This window comes from Neospora caninum, chromosome III (genome assembly GCF_000208865.1).
Source record: "Neospora caninum Liverpool complete genome, chromosome III".
NCBI classification, from domain to species: Eukaryota; Apicomplexa; class Conoidasida; order Eucoccidiorida; family Sarcocystidae; genus Neospora; species Neospora caninum.
The window spans coordinates 495,286-511,795 of record NC_018388.1 but is presented as its reverse complement, the minus strand read 5'-3'; the positions used below and the strand labels follow the sequence as shown (position 1 = coordinate 511,795).

At 54.2% G+C, this 16,510-nt stretch overlaps 3 protein-coding genes across 3 annotated transcripts; 2 read left to right on the top strand and 1 right to left on the bottom strand.

Moving 5' to 3' along the window:
• Positions 1–517: 517 nt before the first annotated feature.
• On the top strand, positions 518–4,325 carry NCLIV_007530 (uvrd-like DNA helicase, C terminal, related; the record flags this gene model as incomplete). The annotated part of the gene is made up of 6 exons (XM_003880264.1): positions 518–608; positions 1,659–1,766; positions 2,155–2,213; positions 2,770–2,807; positions 3,461–3,510; positions 4,252–4,325. 6 exons carry the CDS (start codon positions 518–520, stop codon positions 4,323–4,325), a joined length of 420 nt encoding a protein of 139 aa, XP_003880313.1.
• Positions 4,326–7,066: 2,741 nt separating this feature from the next.
• NCLIV_007520 (hypothetical protein) lies at positions 7,067–8,134 on the top strand (the record flags this gene model as incomplete). The annotated part of the gene is made up of 1 exon (XM_003880263.1): positions 7,067–8,134. One exon carries the CDS (start codon positions 7,067–7,069, stop codon positions 8,132–8,134), a length of 1,068 nt encoding a protein of 355 aa, XP_003880312.1.
• A 2,406-nt stretch (positions 8,135–10,540) lies between these two features.
• Positions 10,541–13,492, bottom strand: NCLIV_007510 (conserved hypothetical protein; the record flags this gene model as incomplete). Its single annotated transcript, XM_003880262.1, has 2 exons — positions 10,541–11,247; positions 11,764–13,492. 2 exons carry the CDS (start codon positions 13,490–13,492, stop codon positions 10,541–10,543), a joined length of 2,436 nt encoding a protein of 811 aa, XP_003880311.1.
• Between the last annotated feature and the right edge of the window lie 3,018 nt (positions 13,493–16,510).

Sequence of the window (16,510 nt, the reverse complement as noted above, 5' to 3'; positions counted from 1 at the left end):
ATTCTATTTATATATATATATATATAAATATATATGTGAATGACTGAGGTAGGTTGTGCACTGTGGACAGACCTCTCTGTAAATTCATCCTTGCCGAGGCGTAGACGCACCTATCTGCGGAAATACCCGGTGCGGCGCTCCGTCTACCGATAGCGTTCACATGTGCTGTCAACTGCGTCACTGGGTGTATCCATTTACACTCGTATCTGTCCGTCGTTTCACCTCTTGTCTCTCTATTTCTCGCGATCGATGTTTAGATGTTGCGTCGACGGAGAGACAGAACCAGGCGCCTGTGGTGAGCTGACAAGCTGACACAGTGTGCGGCTGCGCGCAGCGAGACCGCAGTCTGCCCTGGTGCGAGGGGATTCCCCAAAGTTTTGCAGCCGGGTGGACTGACACGACGGGACAGAACGTTCGCGGAGAGCAGGACGGACACTCAGAGGAGACGCAGCGGAACGGCATGCAGATGCATTCTCGCGGCTTACGTTTTTCGTCTCCTCAGGTCCCAGCTAATCGCATGTTCCCGATGGAAGAAGTTCTCGACCTCCTCGATGAGAGACTCGCCAAGACCGGCAGACGCATCTGGATTTCGTACATCCTCATCAAAGGTACAGCTTCTGTGTTTGCGCGCCTCACGCAACTGCTGACAAACGCTACTTCCAAAAGAATCCCGCGCGGACAAAATGTCCACTTATGTGTGCGAAATAGCTCCTGTGTAACAGCACGCCCTCGAGACTCCCAACCCGCATGCACTTCCCTGCGTTGGGAAGGCGCCGCCCTCGCAGCGCCTCTCTGCCCCGTTATCTTCAGGTTTTAGGGTCTTGGGTTGGCATACATATATGTATATATATACATATATGTTTAACTATGTGCAGGTCGGCTTTTGTGGCAATTCACTCTGTATCACGTACCCCCTATCCGTTCGTCTCTCTCGCCAGCCGTTTGTTGAACCTATTTGTTTGCTCGGCGTCTCTGTTTTTCGAACTGTGTCTCTGTGGACTTTTAAAGTGCTGTCTGCACGAATCCGCCTTGCTACTGGTGCCTCGCTCTCCGCCTCCAGTCTTCCCCTGGCGCTTCTGTCTCTTCCTGTCGGTTCACGCTTCCCGTTTCTTCCCCACGCGTCCTCTCTCTCCTCATCCTCCTCAATCTCCCTTTCTGGTTCTCTATCGCACGCGCCTTTTGTCTCACTCTATCGTCTTCGCGTTCTCTCTCTATCTCCCTATCTCTCTCTCTCTTCGCTCTCGTCCTCTATCGCCCTCGCGGTCTCACTCTCAACCTTCCGCTCCATCTCTCTCTCTCGCTCTCCACTTTCTCGATCCCTCTTCCGCTCTCCTCTTTCTGCGTCTGTGTGTCCCCCCCTGTCGCTTTGGCTGTATTTGCGCGCACTGCTTTTGACATTCGTGCGGATGCTTGTTCCGTTCGTGTCGCTCATTGTCTCTCTCGAGTCCTCTTGCTGCGACGCTCATGGACGTCTCGCTCTGCCTCGCTGTTGATACGCATGTTTCCGTGCGGCCCGCGAGTCTTGCAACCGTCCTGCGTTTGGGCGGCGTGAGATCCGTGCATCCCTTCCCGTCCAGTTGTTTCTCTTTTTGCGTCTAAGGGGCGTCTTAGTTTGTTCCATTTGCCTCGTTTTTTCCTCCGTTTTTCTTTTACCGTAGGCCGCAACGACACAGATGACCATGCGCGCGCACTCGCCGCGCTGCTACGCGCGAGACGCCTACCCACTCGGCACCTCTATCACGTCAATGTCATCCCCTACAACAAAGGTACGAGCAAACAGCCCACGGCATGTGTCCTCGCAATTTCAACTCTCTGACGGCTGCTCACTTCTTTCGTCTGAATTCCGTATACATCAATACATATACATTATATATATATATATGCATCTATCCATGTTTACTTTGCGTCCTTACTGCTTGTGTCTAGGAGTGTACGTATCGATATATATATTTGTCTCTTTGTCTAATATTCTGTCCTTGTCTAGATCTACCGATGAACGCGTCAACCGCTCTGCCTCCCTATCTGTTTCTCGCCCTCCATGCCGACTTATGTAGGGACGTTTGTGGTGTAGGAGCATCGCGAGTTTTCGGGGCGCGTGTCTTTTGGGGGTTTGACTGTCGCCTGCCTACCGGACGCTTTTGCCGCATTTCGCAGCCCAAGGAGTGGAGCCCAGCATGCAGTCGCCGTCCGCTGCAGAAGTGAATCATTTTACGGTAGGCAAGGACGGAAAGGGAAGCTTTGCATGTTTGCAGAGCGTTCATGCACCGGAGCATCTCATGCGAAACTCCCTGTCCTCGTTGCTTCCGTTCAAAGAGTCCTTCCTTGTCAGGCCACACGTGGTACGTTTCTCACGCGAACTCTCGCTACGCACCATACCTCTCGTGTCGCACTTTTTATGTGTCCATATCTGTTTACATATCCTTATGTGTATACCTTTCTGTGTGTGTAAAGCTCCGCACACATTTGTATGTACGTGCATTTGCACAAATATCTATATCTATATATATATATATATATATATTTGTCGACATTTGTGCAGGTACCTCTTCTGTTCATGCGGGAATTCATGTGTTGACAAACTCCTATATATATATATATAGACTGGTGTATCTGATTGATCCTAGAGCTTCGTGTCTCGGCGGTTTCCTCATGGAGGCCTGTTGGGTCTTGACGCATCGCTACCGGTGTGTGTGATCTTCCAACAAGGCTGTTTTTGCGTCTGAGTGGGGCTGCATGCCTGTGCGCGTTTTCCTCGCTTTGTGCCTCCAGGATCTGCTGCGGAAGTTGAATTTGTCAGTCTCTCGCAGGTGAGGCGTGGTCGCCCTCTTCGTTTTCGTTTTTCTCACGAAGCAGAAATGATCGATTCGAAAACATATCAAACGTGTCGCTAATTAGCTGAGTGATCTTCAGCCAGAAAGAGAAATCGGGGTTTCTGCCTTTTCTTCGGTCCCCGGGGCCTCGGCGTGCGGCAGTGGCGGGCCATGGAGACAGAGCGATCAAAGAGACGCTAAGGCGAGACATGGAGGATGTGTTCCTGGCGTAGAAGGAATGAAGGGAATAGAAACGCAGACACACGCGAGGGGAGGGGAAAACGACAAGAAACAGAAAAGAGAAAGACAACGAGTGAACAGAGAGCACAAATGTACCAGAGAGCCCACGAAAAGGGCGAGACGAGGAAGAGTTGGTAGCCGAAGAGGGCCGAGCAGCAAAAATACGAAAAGCAGGAAGCGGAGTGAGGCACAAGAGGACTGAGAGGAATCCGAGCCGAGAGGGAAACAGGAAAGCGGCAAGACGAAGTCAATGACCGAGAGAAGGAACGGCGAAGGAACGCGAGAAACATCTGGACACAGCAGAGACAAGAAAACATGCACCGTCTCTTACAGAAGGGGATAGGCTGAGGAGAGAAGAACTGTATCTTCTCCTTTCCCTTTTCTTGTCTCTTTTCCGCGTTTTTCGTCAGGCACACTATTGGATCCGCGATAGACGCTGCATGCGGACAGATGCATGCAGGTGAGACTCCTTTTGCCGTTGCTTCTCTGTGTCGTTGCGGCGTTTGCGCTCTCCACTTTGCGTTCCCACCCGATTTTGTCTCCACCTTTCCAGTGGCGTTCACACAGGTGCGTCGCTTTTTTCAGAGGAAACGCCTCTCTGCACATGCACGAACGCCTGTCGATCGTTGTTTCACACCTCTGCCCTTGCGCCCAACGACGACAAGTGGCGATGTAGCTGCATGTCTCTCGAGATGCTTGCCTGTACATTTGCACAGATATTTATGGGCGCTCTTGTGAATTCACACAACCCACAGCGGAGTGTTGGGGCGCGGCAAACGTATCGCGGCGTATCCTGTCAACGTGAATGCACCCAGGATATATCGATTTACAACTTTACAGATGTCTGTGGATACCGAGAAAGGAAATGTGGAGAAGATATATGTATATGTTACCTTTCGTCCGAATGCCCAGATAAAGACTTGCGCTGCGGAATTCGTACTCAGGAGTCCGTTGTTTCCAGCTTGTACCGTTACATTCAGCATACCGTTATATGCGATGATCTCACACTTAACGGGCTGGTAAGCCACATGAGTGACCCTTTTTTGTTCGTATAGATATTCTTCGATATTTCCCATGCGTAGGTTTCCAGTGATATTTATATCTCTCGCTTCACATCCTGAAACGTGTGCATCTCCATCCTTTTGTGTGTCTGTTTTGGTCGACATAAAATTTATGCGTGTTTGCGTTTCGCGTGGTGCAGAGTACGAAGTCGGGCAGTTGACGAAGCAAAGACAGGCGCGAGAGCTCGAGCGAAGAAAAGCGAGTTTCCAATGAGACTGCCCTTAAAGGGACAGAAACGAAAACGCGGAACGACTGAGGGAGAGGCAGGAAGAGAAAGACGCCCTCTTCACTCCTCTCTGGGCTGGGCTGCTCTCTGAGTTTCTCCCTTCCGGGCTTCTGCTGCTACAGAAGGGAGCGCTCGGCTAACGTCAAGACACACATGCGCGAAAAGGTTCTGCAGGGCGATTCAGATATATGAATGCACGTGAAGAGGGTATCAAAACCTATTTGTATATACATATATGTGTATATGCGCGCGGAGAATACGAATACAGGACATCTGTAAATACGTAGTAAACTTGGCACTTGAGGAGAGATTTACACGTCGATGTCCAGAGAGGAGAACTGAGAGTCTGTGTCAGTTTCCTCGTTTCCGAACAAGTCTCTTTTCTCTGTGCTGCCGGCGAGCATTCCTCTTTCTGATGTTTGCCACGACGCAAGCTGTTGCATTCACCTTGGGACAGCCTTCAACCCGCGCCTAAATGTAATCGCCATCTCGAAGGCACCTCCCCTTTGTGCATGCACGTCGCGATAGACATCTACAGGCATGCACTGGGAGATATGAATACATTGAAATATGTGTATATATATATATATATATATATAGGACGTGAGAGAGTCGTACGCTTCAGAGCTTCATTAAAGACGTCCGCATGCATCTTTGAATCAAATTTCGGGCATAGGCTTACTCGCCCTGTAGAAGGCCTCTTTCTTTTATACATACACTAAGTGTCACCTGTAGAGGCATTTGCAAATACATACGAATACAAATAGATGTGGACATCAATGCACATACACGAATGAATATATATATATATATATATATATACATATGTATATATATTTATATATTTGGATAAACATTTCATATCCATAGATTAACTTGGACTACATGAGATAGATGTGTGTGTAGTTTCATTTTCACACGGAGTGCTGTGGAGGTGAAAACTGGAATTATTTTGGTATTGTCGCTCTTTTTCGAAAGTTGAAACAGCCTTCCTCTCTGGAAAAGCCTTTCAAGCTTTCTTTAAAAGAAGACGTTCTGCGCTACTCAACACGCGAAAACTCCGAAGTGTCGGTCGAAAACGACAATCCGGACTGGATTCGCCGCCGGCGTTGGGTTCCTCTCCAGTTTCTCCTTTTCCACCTCAGCGAAGAGAAGAGGCAGTGCGGCCACCACAACAAACCATGGGCACTCGCAAGTGTCTCCCGAACTTTCCGCGACGCGCCCAAATCTCGCCCACAGTCTTTCGAGCGAAGACGACACGATCTGCTCGAGCGGAACCGCACAGAGGAAGATGAAGAGAGAAAGAGCGGGAGATAGACACCGGGGAAGAGAGAGACAGAAAGAGAGGAAGAGAAAGTGAGGAAAAGGAGGAGATAGAGAGGGTGATGGATAGAGGGATACAGAGATAGAGAGGGAAGAAGAGGAGGAGATAGAGAGGGAGGAAGAGGAGGAGATAGAGGGAGAAAAAGAGACGGAGATACAGAGACAGACAGAGAGGAGGTGGAGAGAGAGCGATAGAAAGCGAGGTCGAGTGAAAACGAGAGCGAGGTAAAGGAGACAGGAGAGAAGGGAAGAGAAATCGAGGGAAGGAGAGGTGTAGAGAGAGAAAGAGGAAGCAAGAGAAAGAACCATATATGTATATATATATATATATATATATACTGGAGTGCAAGAAGATAAGTTGTGGAGGCGGGGAAAAAAGCTGGTTGGCCTGCGTTCGTCTAGCTGTCGTGCATGCACACACAAACGGGGGGGTGAGAGGCGAGTCGAGATTTACATTCGCTCGTCTTCTTCAGCGTTTGTTTCCTGGAATCTTTTCGTTTTTCAAGAATGCTGTTTCTCCATATAGACAGGCTTTCATCGAAGCGAGGCCTGGTGAGATAGCAGGGAGGCTGCAGCTGTGCGCCGTCTTCTCTCTGTTGTCCGCGTTTTCTCGAAAAACCGTGATAACTCGTCTTCTTACTCTTTTCCCTGTCTTTTCCCTGTCGTCTTTTCCTGCTCTACAGTTTCTTTCTGCGTTCCACCAGCTTTGAAAGAGCGATTGGAAATCTGTTTCACACAGGCGTCAAAGTCGTGCCTTCTTCGTATCTCTCGGCCTTCTCCGTTCACACGGCACCCGGAAGAATCGCCGTGGAAACAAAGTTCTTCAGTTCGACACCCAACTCAGTGTCAGCGGAAAAAACGTAAAGATCTGTGCGTAGGCGTGAAGGGACGTTGTCTAAGAGTTTGAACGCGCTGTCACCTCAGGAGAGAGAGTCAGGCGGGTGCGCAGACCTCCAGAGTCTCCGAGAGGATGGAGACTGTCCCTCTTCTTCCTCGCCGGGAGGCCCCGCGGTCCGAACCGCTCCCCTCGTCGGCGCACTTGGCCAGGCCCGCGTTTTTACCTCTTCAGTTCTCTTTCGCGTCGCTCTCTGTCTCTTCTCGCGTCCACTCCCCTCGCCGTCTCTCTGTCGTTTTCTGTGTCTTACTCTCGCTTCTCTTGCCGTCGCCACCCTCATTTTTCTCCTGCGCAGCCTCCTCTCCCTCTTCGCCTTCTCCCTCTTCTCCTTCTCCTGCTTCCGCCTCGACGCCTGCGTTGTCTTCGTTTTTTTCGGGGGATTTCCGGAACAACTGGGCAGTGATTGTAAACACGTCCCGGTACTGGTACAACTACCGGCACACGGCGAATGCGCTCTCCATCTACCACACAGTGAAGCGTCTGGGCATCCCCGACAGCCAGATCATCTTGATGCTCTCGGACGATCACGCCTGCTCGCCCCGCAACTTTTTCCCCGGGCGCATCTTCAACGACCACTCGCGCAACTTGAACTTGTACGGCGCCGGCGACGCCCAGGGCGAGGCTTCGACGGACAGCGTCGAGGTCGACTACCGCGGCGACGAGGTTCAAGTCGCGACCCTTCTGCAGCTGCTTGCGGGCCGACACAATCCGGCGACGCCGCGCGGGAAGCGTCTCCTGACCGACGCCAACAGCAACGTGCTGCTCTACCTGTCGGGGCACGGCGGCGACGGCTTTCTCAAGTTCCAGGACTGGGAAGAGATCTCCAGCGTCGACCTCGCGGACGCAGTCGCGCAGATGAAGGCGCAGCGTCGGTTTCGACAGATGCTTCTGATTGCCGAGACGTGCCAAGGCAGCACCCTGCTGGATGCGATCACGACGCCGGGTGTCCTCGGCCTCGCCTCGTCGGGGCCGAAGGAGAGTAGCTACTCGCACCACGCTGACGGGTTCCTCGGCGTGGCTGTGATTGACCGGTGGACGTACTACACGTTGCAGTTCTTCGAGAAGTCCGTGAAAGACTCCAGTTCCCCGGCAACCTTCCAGCAACTCCTCGACAGCTACTCCCGGAAACAACTGATGTCGACCGCCTCCGCCCGGACAGAGCTCTTCGACAAATCCCTGGCGGACACGAAACTCACCGAGTTCTTCGCCGCAGCGTCCACCCTCCACGCCACCGACAGCATGTACCCGCTGCGCCCGCGAGCGGCGACAACGGGGAAGAAGGAGAAGGGAACGGGAGAGAACGAAGCGCGGGTCAGACGCGCCGGCGTGAGCGTCGGGACGTACTACGCGAGGCATTTTGCCCTCGTGCGCGAAGAGGAAGGCGAGATGGGCGAGGAGGAAGGCGCGAGGGACAGGAAGCAAGAAGAGCGGGGAAGAGACCACGAAGGCGCGACGACAGAGACAGTGGAGACACTCTGGGAGAAGTGGGCACCCCACGGCGATGTACACCCGGCAGCAGTAGCAGGGTTGATTCTCCTCGCCATGGGAACTGCTGGAGCGACTTCGGTTCTGCTCTAGAGAAAGAAACGCCCGCAAGAGCTGAGACGCTCGCTTGAAGGGTGGCGTGAAGCGTTTGCTTTCTGGCCCTCGCATAACTCTTCGTTTTACTCTCGTGCTCGTGTCTCGCCCCGCGTTCTTCTCTGAGGCCTGCTAGCGCTTTCCAGTTTTCTGCAAGTCAAAAACACGGACCGTCTCCTTTCGCTCGAGCTTTTCCCGCCGACGCTGAGGGCGCGTTGCTCTCCGCGCGTTCGCGGCTCCTGCTGGCCCCTTTCGCCTTTTTCCGCACTGTCCGAGAAGATGGAAGCGCAGAGACAGGAGGCGGCGCGCCGAGGGAAAAAAAGGGAAGGACTGAGCAACTGTAGAGAGGAAAGAGACAGAGAAAGCGGGGGAAACACGGAAAAGAAAGAGACGGGGAAAGATCGGAGAGAGGGGTGGACACAAAACCTCGAGTGTGCAGCGAGAAGTCGGGGCAGGGGCCTTGTGTCTCTCAGTGAAGGCCCAACGCCATCTACGCTTCTTTGGGGTGTACATGCACTCGAGGAGACACGGGGAGGGTTAGGTGTAAAGACACCTGAATGAAGCAGAAGGCGCACTGTTACTCGAGAGATTCTCGCCGTATCTTCACGTTTGTTTTGTCTCCTCGTCTCCAGTGGACAGGTGTCTCCGTTTTTTTTCCGTCGTGGCGATTCCTTTCCTTCGCTTTTGCCTTTCTGCCCCGTTTTTTCTGCCTCTCGGGTTCCTCCTGTGAGGAGTGTCAACTACGCCTCCGACCGCACAAGCGTTTATCTCTCTGTTGCTGCTTGCCCTCGTTCTGTATCAACAGCTTTGTCTCCGCATGCTTCTCTCTCCACCGGTATGTCCCTGTCTCCATTTCTACAGCAATATATATATATATATATATATATATATATATATATATATATATGTATCTGTTCGCGTGTATATTGGCAGAGACGCCTCCTTTTTCAAACCAAGGCTGCCAGTTTTTGGCGTGCACCAGGGCGCGCGCCTCTTTTTGCCAGGAGAGGAACGAGGAACTGCTTCTTCAGCTGCCGCTCGCGATCGCCAGCGTTCGGTGAACTAACGACACTTCAAGAAAGCGAGAACGGCGCAGATATCCAGCCACCGCCCGTTTCGACGGATCACACATTCCAGAGGTACATGTACATAAATAAGGACAGCTCACTTACTCTTCTATAAATACATATATATGTATATATATGTCCATGTGTGTATATAGGTGGGGGAGTGTGCAGCTTGGAAGTTCGGTGAGAGGCAAGTTTTTGGTTTTTTGCTTTCCTTTGGAATCCAGTGATTGTCGAGACACCCAAGGGTTTTGCATGCACGCAGAAGCGCCGATGCACGTGGCGAGAGTTCTTCGCTCCTCACTTGTGTCCAGAGGAAACGACAAACACAGAGTAACAAAACCGCCCGGAAACATTTATCCACCTTAGGCGTGCGGCGTCCGACACCCCACGCGGCCACGCAGAGAGATCGTGCGGCTGAGGTTCCAGCTAGAAGCTCGAGCCTGTGTGTTTCTCGTCTTTTCAGAGGGTTTGAAAAGTAGTGAAGAGAAACCTTTCTCCACGCAGGGCCCCTCCGGCGCAACCGGAAAAGATTCTCTCGTTCGAGACATCTTTCGTCCCTTCGAATCCGCGGAGAGGTTGCCATGACCGGTCATTCCTCTTCTGAATCCGTTCCTCTCAAGCTGTCTCTGCTGAATACTCTTTGCGAAACTCCGGCTCTTTCAGTTTTCCCGGCTCTTTGCGCTTAACAACTCAAAATCGCGTTGCCCTCTCTCCCTGTTCAAAACACGTGCCTTCTCGCTACAACTTGCCTCACGACACACACACGGCACCCCTGGCATTTCAGTCCAAACAGGAAAGACTCGCACACACCGCTCTCCTCACCTCGGTGGCAATGTATATTTATATATTTATATAAAACAAACTGTCTGTATGTATGTAACAAAACGTGAGTGTAAATACGAGATGTAAATGTGTGTCACAAAATGTATGTGTACCTATATATATATATATATATATATATATATATAGTGCATCGAGTTCACTTGCCCAGACGGCGCTTTTCGAGAGGCCGGCCCTCTCAGTTCGGTGGCTGTCTACACACGCCTGGCCTTCGTGGAAGCCTGTCGAAAGATACACAAATATTCTGGCGCAGCGATAGACGCCTGCTGTCGACTCTCTTCTAGCTCGCCGTCGTTCCGTCTCCCGCAAGTTCACTCTCTCTGCCGATAAAATCCAACGCTCCTCTCCAAACGTGCAGAGGTATATAACCTGTCTTTATACACCTCTATCTACACCGCTCCACCCAGATAAATTCTGTCCACCGATGTGTGCATCCATATCTGTCCATGGAGCGACGGGTTGCTCCTTTTATCCGGTCGGACGCTTGGTGGGCTTTTTAGTCTTGGAAGTCCTCGTAGTTGAAGCTGGCGAGGCTGATGGTTTCCGCGTTTCGGACGGTGCCTTGCTTTTGTTGCTGGACAAAATCTTCGATTTTGTTTCGCATCCAGGAGTAGAACGCGGGGTTGTTCTGGACGCGCTCCTTGTACGGTCCGCTCTGGAAGCACTGGCACTGCCGCGCGATCGCGACAAACATCCCGCGAACGACTTTCTTCACAACAAAGGTGATGATTTTCATCGGCACGAACCGCAGTCCGTGCTGGAAACGCCCGTAGAGCTCGAGCGTCGTTTGCCGCCCCTCGGCGATAGGGTAGAGCAGAAAGACGAGGTCCGCCGACTGGATGCGGAGGAGTTTCCGCTTCTCCGGCACCGGCTGCCCAAGGAACTCGGCCGCGTTCTCGGGGGGAGACCGACAGAAAATAATCACGCACCCCGCCTCCTCCAGCGCGTTGATCCCCACGCAAAACATCAGCGTCTCCTTCGCCCCCAAGAGCGGATAGTCGTACACCTGCCGAACCAACTGCGAGGCCTTCGTGTACTGAACCTCGCGCTCTGCCGACTTGAAAAACGGAGCCCACGTCCCGGCCAGATCCGTCTCGTTCAAAATCGACAAAACCTCAAACAACGGGCACGGCAACTTCCCGCGCACCTTGATCGAAACCGAGGAGTCCTTCTCGACGCGATACGCGAGATCCAGGTAACGGCCTGCACGTCGGAAAAACGCAAGAGACAGAGAGAGATCCAGAGTGTATACTCCGCACAGACACACGCACACATCAGGACGGAGACAGAAACAGCTGCCAGACAGCGGAAGACCACGGTTTGAGAAGGGGCGGTCTGCAGGCCGACACGCGCGAGGGGGAACCACGCGTGGCTCAAGAAAAACGGGCACTCGCAGCGCCCCAGGCACGTGTTGAGCTGTCTCCTCTTCGCCTTCGTGCGCAAATCCTTTCAGAGCCTTTCCCCTCCACACGGAGGGATGCATCGCTCCTCCTGTCTCCTGACCTCTTCCACTGTATACGCCGCTGCAAAGATACCCTCCCTCGGCAGTCTCCCTCTCCGCCTGTTTTCTCTCTCTCCCTCCTCTGCGCCTGTGTTTTCTCTCTCTCCCTCCTCTGCGCCTGTGTTTTCTCTCTCTCCCTCCTCTGCGCCTGTGTTTCCTCTCTCTCCCTCCTCTGCGCCTGCGTTTTCTCTCTCCCTCTCTCTTCTTGGACGTCTTACCTTTTTCGCGTATCCACCCTTCGTCGTCTTGCACTTTCTTCGCGGTGATGATTTTCTTGACGCTGGCGCGTCTGGCGGCACTTGATTTTCGGGAGAGACTCATTTTCCGGCTCATGTTGCGGAAACCTTGCTTGATCTTCGTGGTGCTGAGCTTCCGCTCCGGCAGCGCGCTCCCCGCAGCCATGGAGTCTTCGTCGCGGGTGTCGCCGCGCTCTCCGGCGACGCCTCCGGAGATGGACAGGCGGCCGCTGAGGTCTCGAGAGCCTTTCGCAGCGGGCGCGCTCGCCCCAGTCGCCTGCTCGCCCCTCTCCTCGCGCTCCTTCTCGCCGCCAGTCTTTCCAAAGTAGGAGAAGGTCGAGGACTGCGACGCGCACGAGGCGGAGCGCGGGAGCGAACAGAAACTGTCGCACACGGAGAGGCGCGGTTCCTCGCAGACCTGGCGCAAGTGGTCCAGGTGGAAGTTCCCGAGCATCTGGAACGCCCAGCGCATCTCGAAGCAGAGATTCTTCAACTGCTGGCTGCTGGCGAGGCGGTTCGCGAAGGCGAGGAGACTCTCCCGCTGACTCCGGAGATCTTCTTGCTTCTTCAGCAGCAGCGAGGAGGGGAGGAAAGAGCCAGGCCGCAGCGCCGAGAGCACCTCTTCGCTCTCCTCGAGTTTTCGCTCGTCCCCGCGCCGCTCGTCGGGGAACCGCTCGCCAGGTGGGAACAGACTCGCCAGAGAAGGCCCCGCCACAGACGGCAAGCCGAGCGTCGCGTTCAGAATCGCTAGGCGATGGTCGATTTGGTGCTCGAGGAGCAACACGTAGGAGAAGGCCTTGAAGAGCTGTTCCTCCTCCATGTACGCCTCCAGCTTCTTCATCTTCCGCTCCAAAATCTCCTCCAGAGACACCGTCCGTTGTTCGCCAACCCCCGAACGCCTCCGCCCGCTCTCCTCGCCCGCGCAGCCCACGCATGCGCCATCTGCATGTTCGGATGCGGAGAGAAGCGAGTCGCGCTTCTCCCGAGGTGCCGGCTGGCCGCCGGGCGCGTCGGCCGCCGCGCGCGAAGATGCCTCCGAGCTCTTGTCCTCGTTCTTCTCCGCGTTCTCTTCCGCGTTCTTCTCCGCGTCCTTTTCCACGTTCTTCTCCGCGTCCTTTTCCGCGTTCTTGTCTTTGGCCGTCTCGTGGTTTGGAGCAGGAAGGGAAGAGGCACCTTCGGCGCTGGGCGCCGCGTTCTCGTCCTTCTCGCCTGTACGTACACCCAGCCCTTCCTCGCCCTTTGAGCTGGCCAAGTCGGGCGTCGGCCGAGACGCCTCCGCCGCACCTTCAGGCGGAATCAGACGGGGGCTCGGAGAGGCAGGAGACGCCTCGGAGTTCTCCGCTTTCTCTGTCTTTCTCTCTTCCTGGTCTTCCGTCTGTTCCTTTTCCGCTTCCGTGTGAGAAGCATCCGGACGCTCAGCCGAGACACCCGAACTCAGGAGAGGTTGATTGGACGCGGGACTCGCGGTAACCCCGTCGCTCTCCGCTGTGGAGATGGGCGCAGCCCCGTTGGTGCCGCTCGTTGCCTTTTCGATTTCCGCGTGGTTCTGGCCTTCGCGACGATCCTCCGCGGGGCCTTCTGTCTCCCTTCCGCACGTAGCTGCGTCCGCTGTCTCGCTCTTCGGAGCGACGGACGGGAGCTGAGAAGGCGCATGCCGTGTCTGCGGCGCCGTCGCGCGCGCCTTCCGGCAGATGAAGCGACTCAGCGGCATCTTCGCGACAAGAAACAACAGATGCGTTCAGAGAGAGGAAACGTCGGCACCTGGGCGAATGGGCGCAGGACGAGAAGCGACAAAGAATATCTGTGCTGACGGGCCCTCTACGACGATCCAGAGGGTCAGATAGACGAGGCAAAAGAGAGGAGAGAAAGCTTCGAGAAGGCGAGGGAGATGCCACGAAGGACGAGCAAGAGGTTGGGAACAAGAAGAAAGGGCCAGCTGGATGAATGACAGCACACGAGAGACATACAGAAGAAAGAAGAGAGCGCCGACCTAGCGACAGACGGCCCGAGCTTCGAGAGCAGGAGGAAAGCGAGAGGAGACTGAAGCAGGAACGCATTTACGAACGGACACTGGGGCGGGACATCCTTCCGTGTCCACCTGTCTCTACTGACACTTTTCCTCTCGCAGGGGCGAACGCCTCTCGGACGGGGAGGGGGGGGGGGGGGACAGACGAAGCGAAGACAAGCAAGGAGCCACAGGGAGAGCAAAAGTGCACGAGATCCGAACGAGGGAGAGGTCGGGGGAGATATTCAAAGAAATAGCGGACCAAAGCGGGGAAACGAGAGATCTTTCGAGAAGCACGTCGAGACGCAAGAAATCCCTGCTTTCGCCGAAGAGCGAGGGGGAACGAAGGAAGTCTCAGACCAGATACGAGCACGGAGAGACCGTCTTTGGTGTCTCTCTGTCCGCAGTTCGTATCTCGGACGCGCCGACGTTCTGTCTCTCTGTGCGTTCCGCCGTTCGGGTGTCTGCGTCACCCGCTGCACAGCCCCAGAGAGAGAAGGCGTTCGGATTTCCTCGCGAGGTGCTCTCCTTACGCCTCCAGTTCACGGCCCTGGCGCGCCTTCACTTTTTCCCGCTGCAGTGGAAAACAGCGGTGTTCGACAGCCGAGGAGACACGCAGCAGAGAAGGCGCACATCCATCTCCTCGTTCGCCTCCTTCGCTTCCAACGCTGCTTTTGAGACCGAAGAGACAAAAGACCGGAGAGTAAAAACAACGGTAGAGCGCAGGCTGAGCTGGTGAAGAAGGCAAAAGCGCGGGTGAACAACGCATCAACGCGTCCTTTAAAAACGCCGAAGCACGGAGAGGAAGAGAACGCAGAAGAGCGTCTGAGTGGAGCCTTTTTTCGCTCGTCACGCGCCAGGGGAACAGCAGCTTAGGCACACAAAGAAGAACGCGCAAGGGGGGGAGCGGGAGAGGCGATCGCTGCGCAGGCTCCGCTGGGCTCTCCGGTTTCCGCTCTTGCGCCAGAAAGTTCTGGAGAGGCAAAAAAACGACGACGGCGAGGCAGAAGAGCGCAGAAAACAAAATCTTGACGTTCCTCAGTGGAAAGACGGAAACTCGCGGGAGTGCCACGGGGGAACCGAGTCTCTCCCGTCGTCGATGTTCCACAGGCAGCTAGGAGCTCGCGGTGTACGTACACCCGGGAGGCGCACTCGAGGGCGTGGAAGGGCCGGCCGTTTTCCTATCTGAGGGAGAGAACACACGTCTTTTTGGATGTGTAGGTTCTGCAGGAAACGGCGCTTTTCCGTGGAACGAAGCAAGCGGGCGGTCCCGGGAAAAGCAGGTGAGCGCGCGCGGCTACCAGCTGCATGAACCCGCGCTGCGAGCCGAGAAAGGTGGAAAACGGAAAGTGAGCACGGAGAAGCCTTCTCGCGTTTCACTCAAACGGAAGGAAAGCCACAAAACAGAGTGTTACGGAAATGGCGCTTTCAAACGCCGTTATGTGCGATCGGACCCGCAAGGCGGCCTCCAGCGCCAAAACTGAGGACTGCGTCGCGGGAGCATTCGGAGGGAGAACGCGAGGGCTGCGCGCTCTTCTTGGGCAAGAGGAAGCGACTCGCCAGCTCAAAGACAATCTCAGAAAAAAACCGAGAAAGCCCGGGGAAAAACGACAGAACACGGCTCTTCTGCGTCGACCGCCGGCGCGCCGAGTGAGCGCTCGGGTGTATGCGAGGTGTATAGACCTGTCTGTGCAAGCGAAGGAGGCGTCCCCGAGGCAGCTGCGCTCTCCTCGCCAAACTCTCCCGCCTGCAGGACACCCTTTCTGGGCTGCGACTCACGCCGAGGGATCCTCGCGCGTGAGAGGCGAAAAAAGGAAACGAACAGTCCCAGGCTCAGCCGCGCTTTCCTTCTCTTTGAGAGCCGGGAAGCAACAGACAACGCGAGTTACCCGTTTCTCTCTGCACGGCAGCGGAGACGGGAGGCGAGTGCGCTCACATCTATCTATACGCGCGGTCTGTGGTGTGTGTCTGTGCAGAGATCGGCAGAAAGGATGCCTTTCGCTGAAGTTTTCTTTTCTTCTGTCCCGTGAAAATACATGCTCTGGCCGTGCGACACACCGCCGTGAACACCTACAGAGTGCACGTTGGAGGTTGGGTGAAACTCGGGGGAGAAAGTGAAGCGAACGCTCCTGGTCAGGTCGCCAGTTTCCCCCCGATATCCTAGATGGATAAAAATCGAAAGGCGCGATCGCATTGAGTAGATTGGTAGTCTAGACAGTGCGATCTCAGACTGTCGAGTGGGTGCGGTAGACAGCGCGTTGTTTTTTCATGAAAATGTATACATCCACACTGACAACATATATCCATATATATATATATATATATATATATATATATATATATATATATATCAATGTTTGTAAATACATATAAACAGGGGAGGCGCAGGTATCGCATGCCTCTCAGAAACGCGAGAAAACCTCCACCGAGAGCGGCCCCAGTTCGAGCACTGCCTTCGTTCGAGCTGTGCGCCAGTTTCAGCCCCAGCAAGAAACAAACGAAACCACGAATCTCTCTTATCCGCGCTACCTTGCCACACCGAAACAAAAGTTTGCTTCCCTCAACTGGGAAGGCCGCACCAAGACGGGGCGCGCTCGCATCAACTCAAGAAATGGTTTTCCACAGAACGGAACGAATGCAAAGGCGCCTTCTACACCACAAAAAACGAAGGTATACCAATGCAAGCAACACACGCATGCACAAACATATATATATATATATATA